This window comes from Motacilla alba, chromosome 2 (genome assembly GCF_015832195.1).
Source record: "Motacilla alba alba isolate MOTALB_02 chromosome 2, Motacilla_alba_V1.0_pri, whole genome shotgun sequence".
Taxonomy (NCBI): domain Eukaryota; kingdom Metazoa; phylum Chordata; class Aves; order Passeriformes; family Motacillidae; genus Motacilla; species Motacilla alba.
The window spans coordinates 109,257,361-109,279,204 of NC_052017.1; the positions used below are offsets into that span (position 1 = coordinate 109,257,361).

At 38.8% G+C, this 21,844-nt stretch overlaps 1 protein-coding gene across 5 annotated transcripts in view; it reads right to left on the minus strand.

Annotated features, from left to right (window-relative positions):
- The window catches only part of NOL4 (nucleolar protein 4), a 186,348-nt gene that overhangs the window by 9,572 nt on the left and 154,932 nt on the right, over nt 1-21,844 (minus strand). For all 5 annotated transcript variants that reach the window (XM_038125541.1, XM_038125548.1, XM_038125532.1 and 2 more), the window contains one exon: nt 2,663-2,843. In XM_038125541.1, coding sequence (XP_037981469.1) covers nt 2,663-2,843 — 181 coding nt within the window. The remainder of the gene's footprint in view (nt 1-2,662; nt 2,844-21,844) is intronic.

Sequence of the window (21,844 nt, forward strand, 5' to 3'; positions counted from 1 at the left end):
TTTTTTCTGTTTTAGCATACACAAAAAAAACCCAGACCTTATTTGTTTATACACACATTCTGACTGAGGTGCGTATTTGTTTTTACACTAGGAGAACATCTGTAAATGTGCCAAGAACATTTGATAGGTTACTACATTGAAAAGGAATTGCATTTTTAAATTAGTTCTTCCCTCCTGAAAACAATTCACAAGTAAATATCCTGTTCTCCAGAGAAGTAGCTCATTAACCATTTTAACAGCCTTGCATATGTTTGGAACAAGAGTCCTTGAAACAGCATAATGACTGCAACCAAGGGTCCTATGAGGTCTGTCAGGAGGGCAATGGTTACCCCTGTCAACTGCAACTCCAACCACTCCTCTTGTCTACCAATGGACACATCAGAGAGGACTGACAGATCTAATTGGCCTCCAAGTCCTCCCACTTCTCCTGTGGGGAAACCAGCTACCAGAGCCAGAGCAATTTGCCTTTAATATCTGAGAGATAATTATGTTGGCTCCTGGATGGTTTTGTGTCAATGAGACTAAGGAATGGATGGAGTTGTCTTTCCATAACTTTCCTAATGATCGTCCCAAAATGGCAAGTGGATCACAAATCACCAACCTAACTAGACTGTCAGCATCATCAACTGGTTTCCAAGTCCTGGCACACAAAGACTTTTGGTTCCCGGAGCTTATGTACTTTGACTTGTGTAGGATCCCTGTGGAAAAGACGGGCACCTTTGCACAACCTTCCAATTGTACAACCATATGGGAGAAGTGCAATGGTTTACTGGTTGTTCAAAGTGAGAGGACATACAGACAAAATTGTCCAGTGCAAGTAGGGAAAGGCAAGGAAGAAGACATGTTTGAGCATATGTCTGCATACAAACCTGTCTTGAGCTTTAATTGTGAAAAAAACACTAGAGTCCTCTATGTTAAAGGCACTAAGAAGATGTGGCTTCTAATCAGAAGGCAAGATGAATTGATGTCTAAAAATGCGGGTGGTTGGATGGTGGGTGCTGCTGCCCATTATCTGTTCCCAACAAAGTTCTCCTGTGATGCTACAGATGGCATTTATTTTGTATATCATTTTTTAAAATTGCATGCTGAAGTGACATAGAATACTTTTGCCTAAACCCCACAAGTCACTGCAAAATGCTAGTTATGAAAATGTATCCTATTACAAGAAGTTTGAAGGGAAAAACAAGTACACAAAACAGTTGTGATTCCTCACAGTTTAGGATTATATAAACCAGGACAATATTGATGGTTTTTGCTGACAAATAACACATGGGGAGCTTAATCCTCCTCTTAGATGGGTAAAAGAGCAAATGCCAACTGTTTTCAGTGGGAACTGGTTCAGATCCTCTCTGGGCATAATGTAAAAGACAATTTTAAAGTTCTTGTGCATTTTCACAAACAAACCCAGATTTCCATAGCTTGTCTTACTGTCATGAAAATATTTGATCAGAGACCATATTCAGTGCCTCAGATGTGCTCTTCACGTGTATGGAAACAATTGTAATCATCATTCACACTGAGTCAGACTTTTGACAACTAAAGTATTACCTATTTAGAGACTTTTGAAAACTTAGCACAAATCATCTGCAGACCTTTGAGAATTTTGCAGCCAGGGGATGAGGAAGAAGATGTGACTGAAGGTCCTCAGGACACCACATTCCAATAACTCCTTGCAGGCTGCAGCCCTGGTAGCATTTTGAAAATTGCTCAGCATGCTGAATGTAGGGGCTGTAGCTGAGCAATTACCATCTAGTGTAAGTCAGCCACTCTACCTGAACTGGCACTCTCGTCTGCCAGAGAGAGATCAGCCAGGGCAAAACCCCAGGGATTTCTCCATCCTCTGAGACTTTTCTTTAAATACAGTCCTGGGAGTCGATAAAAACTCAGGCTTCCAGAGGAATTGCATTTCTCTGACAGAGAGACAATACCCTTTTTGTCAGAAGGGTATTGCTCTGCATTTGTACAAAATCAATATGAGGAATAATTTCAAACAAATACTAAAATTTGCTTACATTTTTATTTTAAAAAAGCATGACAATGTAAAAAGAAAGGAATGTTGTTTAAATAAATGACACCACTTGTTTTTTTCAGAGGGACATACAACCTCATGGTGATACATATTTACCTTATTATTTTTAGTGTAGGGTATAAATGAACATGCTGACTTCTCATTTAACACTTGGTATGCCAGATCCTTATCTGCAGCAAATTAAAGTAGCTGGTGAGACCATGTGACAAATCTATGTCAATTCATTCGTGTTACACAATATGGAGTTGAATGTTTTAAAACTTGAGCCAAAAATATACTAATAGTCTCCTTTCGTGATCAGTGTAGGAGAGGACAGTAATGATAAGGTCCTATAAAGTTATGCAAACAGACTGAAGATCTAACCTGGCTTTTTTTTTTTTTTTTTACTCAGCTTTTTTAGAGGCTTATGGTTCAATCTTGCCCTATTGTGTATTAGTCCCTTGAAGCTGGAAAGAGACTAGCATGCAGGGAGCAAGTATTTTGCTCAGCAGTAGCTGTTTGCAGGATTGTGCTCCTGCTCATTATGTGATAATAGCCTGTGGCTATTGAACCCCATGGACTAGCTTTCTGTACAGCAGGGGGAAATACACATCAGCACATATACACACAGCCACAATTTGTAAGGAAACTCACCACTACTAGAAGCATCATTGAGGTTTAGCAGCCCACCTCCAAGCCCTCTGTAACTATGGTAACTGTAGGTCCCATTGCCGTTGATGTACAACACCTCCTGCGTGCTGGAAACAGCTGATGTTGAGTAAGTGACCTGGGCTGGCTCCTGTTTGCACTGCTTGTCAGCTGGAGCAGCCTCATCCTGAAGAAAAAACAAAAAAATGTTTGGAATTATGGTTACATTTCACCTTGAATTCGAAGGTCTTTTCCATTGTTAAGATTCTACATCTATTGCTTTCACAAAAGTATAATGCATGTTAAACAAGCACAGATAGGTTTCTGATATACCAAATATCAGCATAAAAGAAACAATGGAAATAAGCAAGAATACAGGTTCATTTATTTGAGAATATTCATTTACTTGTGCTCCACAAACCAGCCATACTGATTCTCAAAGGAGAACATGTACCCTCTCACCCTGAAGAGCTCTTCTTCAAAACCCAACTCTGTCCAGAATAGTGGGAAAGGACAAGAAAGAAACAGCCATTTCTTGAGTACTGGACTGACTCTTACAAGTCAGAGAATCAGATATTTCTTGATAAGATAAACCAATACAAAATGTACCATCTACTTATTTTGATGTATCAGCCTCAGAAATGACAGAAGGAATAGAGGAATGGAATAAAACTGCATTCCTGTGTTTGGAGAAGTTTGAGTGAGTGTCCTTCCACACAAAGACCATAAAGTAGGGATGCCTCCACAAAGGTGACTTGAATACTGTTGTTATCTGTGTAACAGCAGCATCTGTTTGTACACCATGAGCTTTCCTCAATGCTTTCTGTTTGCCTCTTTGATGACTGCATAGTATTTAACAGAATTTAGCACAACAGCCCTTCAATTTTCCCTGAAAAGAGATGCTTCAGGTGAAAGTGTATTATTCCCCATTGGCACTTACTGTATGTACTGCTTAGAGTACCTCACCTCCATTCATGATCACAGAATGCTGCAGTAGCAACTTGATTAATGACACAGGTGAAATAAAGAAAAGCATTGAGAGAAGATTTATTGCATTTTAGTAGTTGGAAACAAGGAAAACTGTCACTGCGTGACTGCTCATCCTGCCACAGGGACCTCAGTGACACAAAATATGATTTAGTCTGTATGTATTTGAACATTTTCTTTGTTTCTTGACTTTTTTCTTGGGTTTGATTTTATACTCTCATCTGATTAAAACATATTTCAGTTTTTTCAAATAAAATGGATCTATGGAAGTTTTGTTTTTAAAGGACCTTTTCAGAGTAGTTAACTGAAAAAAAAATCTGCTTAAATTACCTCCCCTTTGTGTAAGATTTTTGCTATTTTATGCATATCTCTGCAGCACAACTCTCTTATGGTTCATAAATATACCAAACTTATTAAGAATTCTATAAAATATCTGAAACCTTTTTTATAGTTTTTACTTATATCAAATAGTTCAAGCAGTGTTCAGTCTATGTTAAAGTAAAAAGGGTTGTGAATCCTGTTAGCATTAAGAGAGCTTGTTGGTTTCACTTCTCAAAAAGACACTATCAACTTTTCTAAGATGAAGACATCCCTGTCTGCAGGTATTTATTGGTGAAAGAGACTTTCACTGGAAGCACAACTGAAATAACTCAGGAGAAGGGATATATGCTATTAACAGAAATTCTAATATTTAATATGGAACACTGAACCATCAGAAAATTAATTCCATAAACAATAAGAATGGAGCCTCTTGGGCAGTATTATGAGCTAAGGCAAAACTTTACATTTTTAAGATAGTTGGCCAAAGTGGTCTCCTAAGAATTTTCTTAAGTAATAATAATCTTAAACAAACAGCCAGAATTGCGATGTATTTTTGCCAGGAATTCAAATTTAATATCACTTATCTTTTATCTCCAAAGGTCATTGATATCTCTTATGAGAGAAAATGTATTATTTTCTCAGAGAATATTCATAAGCTACACAGTAAAGTTCTATCTTGGCAACACAGCTTAACTCATCGTCCAAAATTTTAACACTCTCAAGACTCAGATGTCCTGCCTCCTTATATCTAAAACTCAATGATACTTCCTGCCATAGACTCACTCAGAGCCTCATTTTTTTTCACAGAGCTCAACAGCAGAACTTCTGCAAAACTATCAAGGACTAAACTGCCTTCAAGGGGCACAGTGCAAACAGGACTAACTCCTATAGCTGAGCAGAGTGTCTCAGGATTGGTCTCCTTATCCTCGCTGTCTGGAACCCACGGATTTGCTGTCCCTGGATTTACATGTCCTCCAGAGCCCCTCTAGTGAGGGCACTGAAGCCCTAACTGGAAGCGTCTTGCAGAGCAGATGCACTGAGCTCCTGGCAAAGCCCAGAAGGCAGAGCCTGGCTGGAGGATGCAGCAGGGGAGCTTGGTGCACCTCGGTGCACACCAGCCCACGTGTTTTGGAGCACACGGCCAAGAAGTGGGAGACCAGAGTTCTGGCTACTTGTCACCATGCATGGTGAAGAGGCGGAAAAATTGGGATGCAGGGTCTCTGCTGGCTGTGGTGAGGAGAGGACCTGAACTCAGAGCTGCCATCTCCTAGCAACCAGGCTCCAGCAAAACTGCAGTGGGAGTCGCTGCTGAAGCTGTGCCACTGCTCCGGAAGGAATGCAGAATTCACAGAGATTGCACATAGAAAGGGAGCATGACTCAGGCCCCTCTCAGAAGCTGCCCTGGGAGGTTCCCAGCTACTCCCTAACACAAAATCCACAGGCAGCTTTGAGGGGGTGGAGCTGTGCTACTGGAGGGGGATCTTTGTACAGAAGTAATCATAGCCCTACAAAACACTGTGATGTGCCAAGGGATGGAGCTTGAGGTGGGGTCTGGGCACTCCAGTGGGGAAGGAATTCTCAGGCAGGCTAAAGGAGCTGAGGATGATGCTGCGACCAGGACTCCTGGTTCTGCATATGAACGCTAACTTCTTGGCCACTTTGCAGAAGGAGGCTTCCTCAAAATATTACACATCTCTTTAAAGAGCACACTGATCACCTGTCTCTAAACGATGAATAAGTCGCTATACATTTCAGACATTAAATCTGATCATTAATTAAGTGTTTAACTCAGTCTTCATGACTCTAACTACATGCAGAAATAGGGCAGGACTTTTCTCAAGCTTTTTCCTGACCAGGCTCAGGCATCAGCCATACTGGTAGGATTATGAACCATCCAGGGGGTTAGGTGTTGCCTCTCATACATTCCCCAGGGATTTAAGCACTTTTTTGGAAATGTTTTGTTGTTCAAAAAGCAAAGTTATGCCATTTTCCCTTGCAGCCATACCAAGGATAAAGAAGCTAGTCTCTCTTTTTCTTGGGGATGGAGAATATGACTATAATTTTTATTTTGTATACCTGAGATTCACTCTTAATAGATTCATTCTCTTCATTCTTTTCACCTGAAATTCCTTTGATTTTAAAGTAATGTAGAAATTAAATATATTCTTTTTCCACTGAAAATAGAGATCTTAGAAACATTCTGTGTTAGTTATTCAGCACCTCCTGTTTCTCCCTATATAATGTTTACACTGAAAAGGCTTATTTATTTAAAATTTTATTTTAAAAATACGTTGATTTCAAGACAATCATTAGCAATTAACTAACCATTTAGAGACATGTTTGACCTAACTACCTGGAACATATACTGTTGTCATAACAATATAGTAAACTTTTGAAGTATTAATTATCACTTTTAATCTATTTATAATTTATCTTTAATGAGAAGTATGACCAAGGTGCAGATAAAACATCTGTTCATCTAGAATTTGACTCATAATATCTTAATTTAATATATGCCAAAGGAAATAAATCATCCCTCTAACAATATTTCTCTTCTGAATTTATTTTGGAGGAGAAGCCATTTAAGTCTTGAGCACATTACCTGCAAAATTATTGAAATCAGAATATGGAAAAATACTTTGTAGGTACAAAAGCGTGCTAAAATAAAAACTTATCTGTTGGCTTGAAAAGAGGAAGCATGAGGTCCTTACTTTGATCCTCAACTTGATATATACCAGAGATATTTATGTCTCAGTTTTATGTCAAGGTCTGCACTGGGAGATCACTTTTTTTCCCCCACAAAAGAGGAGATAGGAAAAATATACTTGATTTTATTTTTAATCAGGGAAGCAATTTAGTAACCCTCTAAGGACAGTACATACGAACAAAATTTTCCATGAGCTGTTGCATAACCTGTATATTGAAGAAACCCTTTGCTCTAACTGATGCTCTGAGCTGCAAATGAATAGTTCACAGAGGAACCACTATCCACAGCAACATGATGTTGGTGCATATTGCCAGGACTGTGGTACAAAGAGCAAAGCTCACTGGCACTTCCCAGCCTCTTGTTCCCCTGCCAGCAGAGGCACAGCACACACAACTCTTTTAAAACAGTCTTCATAGAAGTATCTTTAGCAGTGTCACTGATCTCTTCTGTTCCCCATCTCCTTTACCACCTCCACAATAACACAAAAAAAAGCAATAGTTTGTGAAAATAGAGAGCCCTGGTAAATCTGTGCTACCTTGAGTTTTGATCCCTTATATACACAAGTGTCAGAAATTCAGTGTACTCCAATTAAGAGAGAGCAGTACTATTGCTTTGTCTTCTCTGCTAGCAACAGGCATTGCTAACGTGTAAATGTAAATCCTGACAGGGAGTGTGTGGCTCACATGGCCAGTGCCAGCTCACCACAGAGCTAACAAAACTTCTGCAAAAGAAGTGTAAATAATAATGTTCCAAAAATGCAAAGCTGGTGACACGCACAGAGCTACTGCTTTCAGAAATGCAGTACTTGCCAGACTGACAAATCAACGACTCTGAGAATAACAGCTTTTAGCTGCCCCTATGTCAGCGTGATTTTTTTCCCCCATGAATTAGAGAAGAGACAGAAAGGCAAACACATTTTCACTTCATATTTCTTGACACTGCCATTTTTAATAAGTTAAACTGAAAAATGTGGATTGCTTGTTGTTCTTGTCAATAAATGCTTCTTTTAGAATACCACTTTGAGGTTAGGAAAACTCAAATGCAAATAAGTCTTCAAATAGGCAAGCCTATTTGTATACGGTCTTCCACTTTTTCAGCATAGGAAAAAAAAATCATTCACTTGTAAAAACAAAGCAGGCTTTAATTTTTTTTTAGGTCTCAGTAGATTGTAATATGGCTTTAGAAGAAAGGAGATAATGTTTCATATATTTTTCTCATTTGAATCCCCCTAATTTAATTCTATGATTTTTGAATTAAAAGTAAAATAAATAGAAACATATATGATAAAACCACATAACACTTTTCAAAGCATACCCAATTAATCCTTACAATACTCCTGATAGGACTTTTATCAGTGCTTTTCAGATGGTGAGATTCTGCAACAAAGGCAACCTTAAGCTAGTTACCTAATATGTGAAGTTCTTGAGTTCTGCAACTGTAACAACATAATGAGCTTCTCTTTGTGTAAATTAATTTTTAAAAACTCTGAAGTTTCTAACTAGGAATAAACTCAGAAGTTCTATCACAAGACACCCTACTATATCCACAGAGGATTGTGGGACAGGGAGTTCTCTGCCCATCTCAGCTTTTGCACAGAGAAGCGGCTCTCAGGGTAAGCAGCCATCACTATCTGCACAGAGCAAGGTATTTAAAGGAGGATAAACCACATGAAACCTGGCTCCCACTGAAGGAGCTAGAGTCTGGCCCCTTCTTTGACACCAATCTGCTGTTGCCAGGACCAGACTGTGTACACCTTGTGCTCTGTCTTTGCAAAACCTCATCCTCTTTGCTTCCCCAGTCTTGTCTCCTACCCTTCATCTCAGTTTCAATCTTCTTGCCTAGCAAATCCAAATCTCTCCTTTCTAAACAAGTCTCTTGATGCCAGATACCTGAGCAGCTTCAACAACTCAAGGCCTTTTGTTTCCTTGTTTGTATTTAAGCAGTGTTACACCCACTGATGGCTCCATTTGAGATTTTCTCTGTATGCTCAGACTCTTATCAGTATCCTAATCCCAAAAATCTTGTCCCACAGGGAGCAAAGCTAGGTTCCATAATTAGCCAGAGCAGCTCCCGGTTTCAATTCACATTATTTCTCATTAGTAGTATCTGATCCCCTTCACCACTAGTTCTCTAATCCACCTGGCCAGTTTCCATCACATTGCCAGCCTCAGCTCGCTCAACTTCTCATAATGTCTCTTTCCCTTTGTCCCTTGCTTTCATTGCTCCTGTCAACCCTCACCAGGCTCCAACACTTTTCCTCTCCTTTCTGCACTGAGATCAGAATTTAGCAAATAAAATACTTTGATTGTGTAAACATGTGTATCCAGTGTTACATCCTTGGTATAAATGACATCATGTTGTCAAGAGCAAACACAGAGCCCTTTTTTTTTTTTTTTTAAGGAATGGTAAATATACTTAAGGATCAAACTACCCTTAAAGGATAATTTTTTTCTTGTTCTTGAAAATGGCTGTAATTATCTCTGAAAGAGTTCAACAGATGGACGACATAGAGAAGAGTAAATGTAATCCCTGTGGGCTGAAGGTCATGAAGTTATCATCGAACTGCACACCTAGTATTGTAATGGGAAATGTCAGGTAATCTTAGTAAGTGATGGTTCTACCAACTGCTTGGATGACACACATTGTTTTGACAATCCAGACTACTGGATCTTTTATCAGTTTTAATTACATTAAAGTAACTCTCTAGAGTTTAACCCAGCTTTTAATTTTATAGCTAATATCCTGGAGGCCTGGACAGCTAAACATTACTTTGGCATATCACAGTAGGCTAAATTTTCCTTTAATTCTCCAGTAAGGCTGTTGACTCAGTGTGCTTAGCAATTAGTGGAAATGGTATTTCTGCAAATGATGGATGTGAGTTTTCACTTCAGTTTTGGTTTCCATTGCACATTCTTTCTCCCCTCTCCAGTTGCTAAGGTTTGTGTTGGGATTACTGCTAAATAAACTGCACTAAATAAAGCCTGTTCAAGACTAGTGAGGCTTGAAAAAAAAAGAAAATATACCTACATAATGCATAGTTTCATAGACCTACATAATTTCCTAAGTTTGAAATCCAAGTGAAGCTACCCAATAGTCGTTTGCATTGGCTGACCTTCCCATCTAAAGTACTGAATATTTATAGTCCTGTAAAAGGACTTCTTTTAATATTGCAGGATGTGCTCTTACAGCTGTAAGCTCAGCATGGAGGCAATGTAAGGTAAGAGCAGGAGAACTTCTTTACCTAAAAGCTTATCTAAGAAAAGATACTACCTTCCCCAGAAAGCTTTATTTCTCTTACAGTGGAAGGAACAAAAGCCAAATTTTCAGTTAAGTCAGCAGAGTTTCAGTATTCACAGTAAGAAAAGCAAAGCATTTGCTACAGCCTCTGGATTTGCACATAGAAATGTTAACCCTTGTGGCCTGTTTGCCATGTGGCATCATGTCTTCTTACCTCCAAACTATTTTTAATAAAGTTCTACAAAATTTCCAGTCCTTATTTTGAGGGATGTTGTTAAAATCACATCTACTTGAAATTTCAACTTGCTGTACCGGACCCATAGCTGAAACCTGAAAAATGAGTGCTAGAATCTTACAGTCTCTTTAGGAAAATACTCAAAATACAACACAGCAATATTTTATTTAAGGGGAACACTTCTTCTCTGATAACCTTTCAAGACTTATACATATATTTATATTTATATTTGTCACATAATATCTCTCCATGGGTATTTCTTCACCTCCCAGGCTATTCACAGTATTCCTTAAAATGATGCATCTATTGACAGTCCCATAACCTGGTGTCCAAAACCATCAGTACATATAGATATAACAAAATAATTGCATCTTTAAACAGATACCTTCCCCTTTAAGTTTAGTTATCCTCCAAAACAGCAATGCGGGAAAAGGCACTAGATTTATGGATGAGGTCTACTTACAGCCAGCAGAAAGACTCCTGAGACTTTATCCAGAAGTACTTAATGCAAATTTGAGCAAGCTGACTAAAATAAATCATGAAGTAAAGTTCAAATAATATCACAGAATTCATGCCAGATATTCCCTAGACTGGGAAATGTTTTGATAATTCAGGAGTGGACTTTGCAGTAAAATCAAGTGGGACATAATTGCTGTTCTTGGGTTTGCCCACTATTTCTCCTCTTGTAAGGAGCAGCTGGGGATTGCTAAATTGTTTTCCACTCTCTGTTATCAGAGCTAGACTATGTTTTTCTCTGCCACTCTCTCTGCATTATTTTCTTCACTTTTACTTACTTAAATCAAGTATGTATAAAAAATGAGAAAGCCCATTCTTGTGTGACATACTACTCAATTTGTAGCTCAGTTGGAGCTGGGTATTCCAGCCAAGCTGAACACTTATGCTTTAGCTGTGAGTCTATCATCTCATCATTACATGGAGAGCACATCAGTCTCAGAGTAGAATTTTCTGGCCTGAAAACCTGAGATTACGTGAAGAAGTGCTCCTAGCCTGCAGAGGCAACCATAATGAACATGTCACTGCCAGAAGACTAGCTACTAATGATGATTTTGCTTTGAAGTCCAGTATAAAATTTTTTTCATACTTCTGATAAAAAAATATAAATAGAATTTTTTAGATAGTGGTGAAATATTGATACAGTCCAATTGAGTTAAATTGAGTGTAATACAGAGTCCAGTTAGGCATCCAAACTGCCTGAAATACCAACAGTGATGTGGAAACTTGAAGAGTGTCTATCAAAGCATTAAGTTAGCTGCCAGCACTTCAAGGATCTCCAAACTGTCCTCCCGACACAGGGTATAGAGCCAAGAAAAGAAAGCCATGCTTCAGTTTCAGACTAGAATGGCATAGGTTCCTTTTGCTTTCAGATTATTAACACTGAAATGAACTGTCACCATCAGCATTGTCACCAGGCATCAAAAATGACATCAGTCAGTGCTCAACAAGAAATGAAAGCATGAGACTGACATGGAAAAAGAAGATCAAAATAAAAAGGTGCTATTGTGTAGAAGAGAGATAAATGAACCCCAGACTGCTGCATTTCTGATAGAATGACACATCATCTGTAAACTGGAATGGGTATGTTAACCTTAAATAAAAGGTTGGTGCTTTCACATTGCAGCATTTGAGTCTTGTTTTTTCACCACTGCCACATCACCTGCAGTACAGCAAACATCCTTTGGGAAGAGGTATTGTATGGCTGTTGCAAGGAGCTGTTTGAGAACCACTTTTGCTGGAGCAGTACTTAAGCAGACAGCTCATTGTTCATTGTCTGTCAGCTTTGTAGCTCATTATCCACGGTGGTAGCAGAAGTGCAACATGAGCTTTCAGAGGTCACCAGTGCTGCTGGTTGAGCATGGACACATGGATGAGCTACTTCTACAGTTTAGTTAACTGGGATGCTCAGTCCCTGGGGAAAGAGCAGCTGTGTTCTACTGAAGGACTGTATTTCTCTGCCCAAATGGAAAGGGTTAGCATTTATCTTTTCCTGTGGCCCTAAAGATAAACTTACTGTTCTTTAGTGAGGTTCTAGAGAGTTGATTTTTGAATGTGCTCTGCTTGGTGTGGCTTTTTTTTCCCATCAGGAATAAAGGAATATTAAAAAGCTTCATGATTCAATGGAGCGATCCCATTTCAGATGGACTAATGGTAGAAAGTGTCCTTGCAAGTTAATTTTCTCTATAGCTCCTGCTGTTCTTTTCTTAGGTTGCACCACCATAACTTTCATATCACCATTCATAAACTATTTCATAAGTTATACTGGTCATGCTCTTTATTTTTCTAGAGAATTTTAATATATGAAATAATTTAGATAGTTAGGTATTCCACCACTACTAATTGAAAGTTGTCTCAATATACAAGACAGATGTCCAGTGCAAGACTGCACAGTGTACCTAGTTTGTGCACAGCAGTGACTTCCTCAGTGCAAATTTAAATCACATGTCCAACAATGGCTGGCACCAGGTTACAAGCAGCTTCAGACACGTAAAAGGCAGGATTGGTCCTGGTTGAATATGGGAATTGTGCCAATACCTTTGAGTTTTGGCAAAACTCTGGTGGGTGATAGTGTATTTCACAAAATACACATGACATTTCCTATGGACAAAGCAGTTCAAATCCAGACAAAGGTGTCATGTGAAGAGCAGAAGAGTCTTCAGCCACCATTTTCTGCCTTGCAGAGGAGGACAACAGGAGAGAGGGCAGGTGGAAATTTTTTCTTCCCTTTTGTACCAGCAGAGGGAAGAGAATTGTTAGGGCCCAGGCCTCATACATAATTTCTTCCTCTTAGGATAGGCAGAAAACAAAGGCAGACTTTTACTCTGACCTAAAGACCAACACAGCGTGATCCTTGCCTTGGACCTTGTGACAAGTTATTGATTGAGGCTTTGTTTTTAAGTAGTCAACCTTGAGAATCCCCACCTCCTCTATTTACACCTCCCCACCCACCCCCTGCCCCCATTTTCCATTAAAGGAAAGGAAGTTTCCCTTGGAAGATTACCCCAACTCCATTAGCCTCTGACAGGAGAATATGAAAGGATCTTTTCCTTCCCTCTGTCACCTCCACAGAGCTCTCAGCCCAAGGTCACTCAGGACACAGGACCGTGGGCACAGGTCTGCTAAATCTCTTCTTTCCTAAGAGACTTCATTTGGTATATGCCTGATCCGAAAAGTGAAGCAAGCGTAATGAACTCCAGGGCCTAGGATGCCCCTGCCAGAATTAGAGTTGCTAAAAATCTGCAGAAAATAAAGGTAAAAATTCAGGGGAAATGAAGTAGGGGTTATGTCATGTTTATTCTCATTTTGCTACATGAACCCTCTCAAAGCCAATTTCTTTGCAGATGCCAGCACCTTGCAGAAGATCATAGCTACTGATCATTTTTGCTGGGTTTTTATTAACAGGCAATACTAATGGAGGAGTCTGAATATCTGACTTTTCTTCCAAAAGAGAAACAACATAAACTGCAAGGAAAAAATGTCCTCTTTTGCCATCCCAAGATTGGTTTTGCCTGCAGGTAATGGTGCCGAATGAATCAATGTATTACTGAAACTGATGTGTGATGACAAAGGCATAGCAGTACTTACTGCTGAACCAGAAATATGCAAAGCAAGAGAAATTCCTCCTTTGCAGTGTAATCCTCTCATTCAGAACAAGCCTTGCTATGCCTCAGGCAGCTCCACTTTTATGATAACAATCAAGCATTTTACTCAGTACTTTTCATGCCTGTGTGTATGGTCCTAAAGAAATTATCTCAGTAAGGTACTCCTGCAGGAGTTTCTTTCCCCCTTGCCAAAATGCCTTTTTCCAGTGACTGTGATGGGCAACATTTTCACCTGGGATAGATCAGCTTTACTCCATTCAGTGCAGAAGGACTCTGGCACCAGAGCACCAGCAGAGGAATTCTTTAAACTTATGAATCAAATGTTTAGGAAGCACACAAGGAAAATTGTGTGGGAGTACTGGAGCAATGCTTGTGCCAGATTTGCAGATTTATTACTACAATATCATCATGGTCACCATAATTAAACCTCCCACTACAGGTCTCTTCATCTACTGCGCTACAACTGGTATCAGTCCCACCACTGCCAGCCTATTTTGTCGACACAAAACAGTTTTCCATACTCCTGCCAGATCTGGGATATTGAGAGACATCCACTGAAAAAGGGTCTATGGAAAACTATGGGGTACGATTTGGATTTTGAGTGATTCTTCCTATTTCTCTTCTGCTCCAGACTTCCTTTTAGTATTACACATCATGGAGTGTATGTCAGGAGGAATGGACCAAAGCACTTTATGTTAGATTCCAAATTAAATTCTTCTTCATTTAGAAATAGATGACAGCCTAGACATGAAGCATTTGAGGTCAATGTTGAATTGACTTCCTCATTTTCTACTAATTAAAAATGTCTGTGTGTTCCACTTTGGAAAGGAAGAAAAGTAAGCCTGCTGCAGATTCCATAATTTTGCTTCCACAGGTAAATTATAGTCAAAGTTATAGATCTTCTGAAAAAAAAAAAAAAAAAAAAAAACCAAAAAAAACCGCAAAACACCAACAAGCCCCAGTTTTCTTGTCTGTTAGAGAGTGAGAAATTGCTTTTTTGTATTCACTTAATGATTGTTTCTTCTTTTCAAAGGTAGGTTCAGATATTTTAAAGGTATTTTACCCTGTGTTTGATAAATTTGGATGCTAATTATTTTATTTCAAATCTGCATTAAAACCTGAACAGCATGTTTGTGGAAAACAAAATTCTTTCTATTAATTCAATGCAGGGTGTCTGTTAATAAACACTGTCGCAGGCAAAACTTAACTTTTACAGTTTAAAAAAAAATTATAAATAAATGGTATTTTAAAAAGCCAAACAAACCTGACCTCCACACCCTGTCTTCAACTATTTAGTAGAAAGAGAATATTTTGCTACTGAAGAAGACTTGCTCTAATTTTTTTTATATAACTTTATAATCCTTTAACTTCAGTGCTGTGAGGCTTCTGTTTTTTAAAGATTAAGTAAATAAGAAGTGATGTTTGGGGCTTGGCCTTTTGACTCCATAATCATCAAACCAAAGTAGCATATGCCATTGGAAGAAACAAAGAAATGAACTTTGACTGGCCTTTGGAAGATGTACTTTCTGATTTGCTTTATTAATGGAGACAGTAAAACTGAAGCTTAATATGAAATACCATGAGTAATAAGCATGAAATATGTGTACTGCAGTGCAAATCTGTTCCCCAAATATTCTCATTTCAAGGGAGAATTCTTTTGGCACAATGCCTGGGCTGCTGGCCACAGCCTGCTTGGCTGCCTTGTCCTGTGCCTAGCCTCTTTAGCAGCTGGTGCTGCTCTCAGGCACTGCATTCAGCTCTTGCTCCCACAGCTTATTATAGGTTTAATTTTTTTTCTTAGAAAAATATGTTTCTAAATTTAGTTTAGGACATCAAGCCAGTTGTTGAATCACAAACATGTTCCTGCTACCAAACATAAGCAGTCTGTGCATTCACTTGTACGTGTATTTTCTGTGGGCAGAACTGCATTTTCTAATTGAGGAATACTTCTGAATCCATTGTGCAACTGATGTTTGGAATTTAGGAGAAATTTATGTCTCTCTAACCTTCTAAATCTTACTAATTCAATAACCAAAACCAGAATTTGCCTCTCTTGAAAAATAAGGTTTTGCTCATGCATACTGGCTTTGTGTTGATGTCATTAAACCAGCCCAAACTCTCTGTGATAATGGGGATTTACTCACCAGAAACATTCTTCCCTGCCTGTGCTGTGGGCAGGAAGGTGTGTGCAATGAAGTCTTAGCAAAACACAGGAAAAAAATACACACTTGTGTCTATGATAGGAACATCAGACAGGCAAGAAAATGCTTCACATGTAATATCTTCTTGCTGTACAAAAGGAAGGGATAAGTAAAAAGGTTCTCTATTCCTGGTATTTAAGGATGGAGCAGGAAGAACAGAAGTCCTGACTCTAAGCCCTCCATCTTCAGACCTGAATAGAGAACTCTTATATCTACATGTCCACTGGTCTTTCCTTTTCTGCCTCCTTGACATAAAATGGATTTCAAAGACACTTGGAAGAAAGCTGTTCCCAACCCAATTCATTTTCATTACACCTATGGCAGGAAGGGGGATAAGATTGCTCAAAAGTTCCTGTCCAAGAAACAACACAATATTCTATTTTTGAGCCTTCAGTTTTATCAACCTCCAGAACAGAAAACTTACACTGACATCAATTTTACTTCACATTCAAGATCTTATTGTAGCTCAGGGTGCCTTAAAGTATACTCTGAAATCAGCAGCTTGAAATTCAGCTACACATGCTCAGCACAAAGAGCCTGGAAAAATACAGCATTTTCTAATTTAATGATCTCTGTGTTGGGGTGAAAAATTAGCTGTTCACCTTAGGGCCTCACTGAAAATCCAAGGCATGAAATTATTTGCAATCGCATGCCTTGCACATTATTCCTTTCCATTGCATGTAGGAAATTTAATGTAGGTTGGTCTGGAGTGTGGAGGGAGGGGGGCTGCCCTGTGATACTTGGCATCCTCTCCAGCTGCATCTGCTAATGACAGAGCCCTATCCAGCACTGCTGAAACCAGGAATTTTGCCACTGACTTGAAAGGCAGCAGGATTTAAAATTACAATGCATACCACTTATTTTCTTCCCCTTGACAATATGGCCAGTGCATTCTGGGTAGGAAGCTAAGCTTCCCCATACTTGTACATAATTTGATCTCCTGACAATAATCCACATGCAGCTAAACGGTGCCTGCATAACATTTTTTGCCTCAGTGGTTAAGTCATATCATTTGGAACCACAAAAACAAACCAAAGACCAACCTAGAAGTAAAATAATCTCTAGGTGGGGAAATGATGGAAGTGAACAAGGCCTGAAATGCAAACTGGAGTGTGGGTATGCAAGGACATTACAGTCATCTTAGTGATCATTTTGAATGCAGATAAAAAAGGATAAAGTACTGAAGTACAGAAGTCATTCTCATCCCTATTAAATACCAAATCACAAAGAGATGTCTGAGCACAAAAAGCTATCACTAATAAAGCTTCTGTAGTGTAAGAGGCATTGAGCTCTTTGCAAGTTAAGTGACATTTGCCTCTTGTGGATTTTGGGATTTTGATTTCTATTTGTTTGCTTTATGTTAAGTGAACCATCTGCTTCCTTTTTGCTCTTTTCTAAGACTCCAGAAGCCTCCCATTCTGAAGCAAAAATCACTTTGAGCTGGAATTTTTCAGGTCTTACATAAATACACAGCAGAGGTAGGACATGGCCCTATCCCTCCGCACAGCTGCCACTTGGATGAAGTGCCTTTTTTCTTCCATCCTCTAGAGCAAATTAGGCTCTGTCAAACCTAAAAGGAAGGGAACTCCTGATGCTTTCTCCTCCACCTTTTACAAGGATGTACAGTTGATGTGCTTTTCCTGCATACTGAATAGCTGTGACAAGGACTCCATCACCCTGACACAAAACCACTTCTTTGTGCTCCCTCTGCATTTGCAGCTTTCTGCCACAGCAGCACTGCCTCAGCAGGGCATCCTCCAGCATCAGCTGGGAGATATTTTTGCATACCCCCTTTTCTGTAACCAATGTTGTCCAAATCTGCCCCATACAATGTATTGCCCTATATTTCCACTATACAATATAAATAACAGAATATAGAGAACAATTTAAAACCGTACAATTTTTTCCTTCCTCCTGGGAGCAGTACTGATCAGGAAAGAGAACAACACACAATCATGGACACAAACATCTTTCTTCCTTCTTTCCTGCTCTCTGAAAGGTAATACATGAAAAATACTCCTCAGTGTCAAGATTTAGAAGCTGGGCATTAATTGCAAAATTGTCTCTGTCCTCTAAATACGAAGGTTTAAAAGTCTCTTACCAGTCACTGCTGAAAGCCAGATACAATGGTCTTGCATTAGAGGTCCATGCCCTCACTGCAATTTAGATTTTTAATTCGTTTCTACCAAAGCAGTTTCACAATTACTTGTAATTTGTCCACCAGTAATTTCCTTCCTTCTTAATCAAAACACAAACTGCTCCTGGTCTGCAGTAGCCAGACATTATTTTTGTTAATGAAACAGTGCTTGAAGAGTCTTTCTTAATGTCAACCCCCCCATTACATGCAGCAAAACAGCACCAGAAATTGTATGAAGGCAGATCAGTAACATCTCCTCACAAACCTAATTTTTTTTAAAAATAAGGACACACCGTAGCACTGATTTCCTAGTGGCAGTACATGTGCACTTTTATTAATATTCAGATATATTGCATTAGCACAGAACCTGTATCCAGTTCTGCAACCAGCACTTGTACCAATTTGCTCTATTCAGGTTGCTGCTATGACAACTATCCGGAGTCAAATGCTAGGTCAGCTCCCAGCATATGTGTCTAGGCCATAATTCATTTGTCAGAAACCTAATAGCCACCTATTCCTACTCCTCTAACAGATAAAAGCAATATTGTTAAAATGACAAAATGCTACAATATCCTTAACAGCCTATTCACTGAAAAGTTCAGATTTTCCTTGCTTTTATCCCCCAAAACAAAAACAGCTGAGAAGGATGTGTTTGAAGTGCCTATTTGCAAACTTTCCACAAAATCACAGAATAAGCTGAGTTGCAAGGAACCCATCAGGATCATCAAGTTAAACTCCTGGCCATACAAAGTCTCTAAGAGTCCAAGAGTCTCACCACGTACCCAAGAGCGTTGTCCAAACGCTTAAACTCTTTCAGGCTTGGTGCTGAGACCACTTCCCTGGGGAGCCTGTTCCAGTGCCCAAACACCCTCTGGGTGAAGAACTTTTTTCTAATCTCCAACCTAAACATCCCCTGACAACTTCATGCCATTCTCTCTGGTCCTGCCACTGATCATTGTAGAGAAAAAATCAGCGCCTGCCCCTCCTCTTGCTCTTGCAGGGGAGTTGTAACTGCAGTGAGGTCTCCCCTCAGTCTCTTCTTCCAGGCTGAACAAGTAACCTCAGCTGCTCCTCATGCAGTTTGGGATCATTACATTTTCTCCTCCTCCACCACAATGATTGCTGATATTTAATTTGTCTGGTTACAAGTCACAGCATGGAAAAAAATTACGGCTGTCATCTCGATGAGAGATTTTTTTAAAAATGCATTCAGTGATTATCACAAAGAACTGTTTCATAGCATCCTATGAATAAAACTCCGTGAACATAGACTTGCCCTTGTCAACTTGAAAAGCTCAAATAAACAAAGATTTTTTTTTTTTAACTGAGGCTAGCACATCAAGTAAGTTGTGTTGTGAGGACAACACCTTTATCAAACTATAAAGTTGTCTGACTGCTGCTATTTTCATGCAGTCTCTAATATGAAAGTGTACCTTTTAAGCTCATATTTTTTTAAAAATTAAATGCAGAACAACTTTTTCTTATCGTGTATATTCTACAAAATATTTACAGACAAGCATTCTGTGAAGAGACTAGTAATTTAAAGAGCACCAGCCCTGACTGAGAAATGCCTTTTTTAGGATGGGAAATACGTAAGATAACAATAACTTTCATTTTCCTCTGAGCTTAAGTTCTTCTTGGGCTCAACTTGTCATTTGCTATGTATCTGCAATAGAATCGCACATTGCATGTCCAATTACTTGGGTCATAAGGATGAAAGAAGTGTATGCAGCTCCCTCCTTTGGCTGATCAAAAAACTGTGCATGCTATTGCAGCTTTTCCATGACATTAGTCACTGAAGTGGAGTCAAATGGCTAAAATGACATGGATTGAATCCAGGAGAGCATCCAGGCCACTGGCTTTGCAGTCATATGTGACCACTATTCTATCTAAAAATATAACAATGTATTCTCAAAGGTCCAGATTCCTAACTTGTACAAATCAACATGTTGAGAATGAAGCAACATCAATTTTCTAAATGATCTGGCTAACTATTCATGACATGTCCATAAAAAGGTTCATATACTTCTATAGTCATATTACTCTATGATTCAGTTCTTTTCCTGCTTTCCTATATTCATCCTCCCTCCTCATTCTCAAGTGCTGATATTTTGTCTTGATTGCCAAAATCTACTTATTTCAATTAGAGAAAAATGCTCATTCATAAATTTTGCAACATGACAAGCAAGCAAGAAGTTTACCTTCGAAACAAAAAACAACTTAACAAAATGCAGCTGTTACAAAAAACCACTTGTGTCCAAATGAAGGGGAAGGCATTTTTCCTACTACCATTCTTGTGTGCTTTTCCACAGATAGATTCCACCAGTTCATCTTCTTTATGGAAAATAAGGAGGCAGGTCCTCTTGCATACTATATATAAATTACTATTTACTCTTACATCTTCCCTTGAAGACTTTTCATTGGTTTTGGTTTTTTGTTTTTGTTTTTTGGTTTTGTTTATTTTTTTTTTTTTAAATTTCAGACAGAACAGTAGCAACACTAATTCACCTCCACTTTCTCCAGAGTCCCATAGCCCAGTCCTGCTCCACACTGTTTCACGTTGGGGTTTTACAAAAAGTACAGCACACACATATCTCTTTGGAAGAAGCAGAGACTGACAATGGTTCAGGTCTTAGAACAAAACTTCCACTTTTGTGATCAACAACAAATTGAGCCACATGACCAAGGTCTCTGGAGTGCATAAAGCAGGCGTCCTGTCCCTCTGCTCCCTGCCCAGGACATAATGACAGGATGGCTTTTCTCAGATTTTTATATTTATTTAAACCATTCTTCTTTTGCCCAACCAAGACGCAGTTTGGTTTGTAAAGTGAAGAGCATGGCAAAAGAAGAATGGTTATATTGTTCACCATATATAATGAATACAAGTGAAAAGGGCTCTATTTTAGCTCTACATATTTTGTTTCATGACTCCCTTGTTCATTGTAGTTCAGAACCTCCACTTAATGCAACTGCTTCATACCAAATACTGCTAGGGATGTAATAAGGATCTTGAGGGATTATCCCAGGAGAATATCCAAAGTAGCACAGAAAATCTTTAAGGATTCAGATAATGCCTCTTCTATCTCTAACTGAAGCAACTCATGTAAGGTTGATTCAATTATTGCTTCTGCATTTTTCATCAACTGCGATCAAAAATGTCTTTAAAATTCAAAAGAGTTTCTCTTTTTCAGTATCCAGACTCAACAGAGGTGATTTGTAGAGAGACATGAAAGCTCTTCATTGCCTCTGTACCATTTTCCTGATATGGACTATGAAAGATCAACCAAATTCAGCCCAGTGTCACAAGCATTTCACTGTTCAGCAGTACTACCAGTAAACCAAGACAATTTCAACATACGAATTTGTAAAAATTGTGCAACAGAATAAATTATTTTTGGTACTGGGCAGAATTTAAAGGGGGAAGTGATAGGATTCTTCACTTGGGTAATAGGTATCAAATATTATAACTTCTCAACACTAAAGCTTCTGGCCAACAAACAGTGCTTGATCTCAAGATAATGAAAATGCACTGGAGCTTCAGAGAGCACTTGAGTAACATCTAACACAGTCAGACAGTCTGAGCTACCACAGTCTAGTAAATAGATTGATGTTTTTTAAAGAGAAGTCTCACAAACTGACAATGCTTTTATTGTTGCAGTTGGAAAATTATTGTTGCAGTATTGGGAAATTACTAGTTTCCTGAAAGACAAGAAAGCATTTATTTTCCCATTAAGAAATAAATTCCT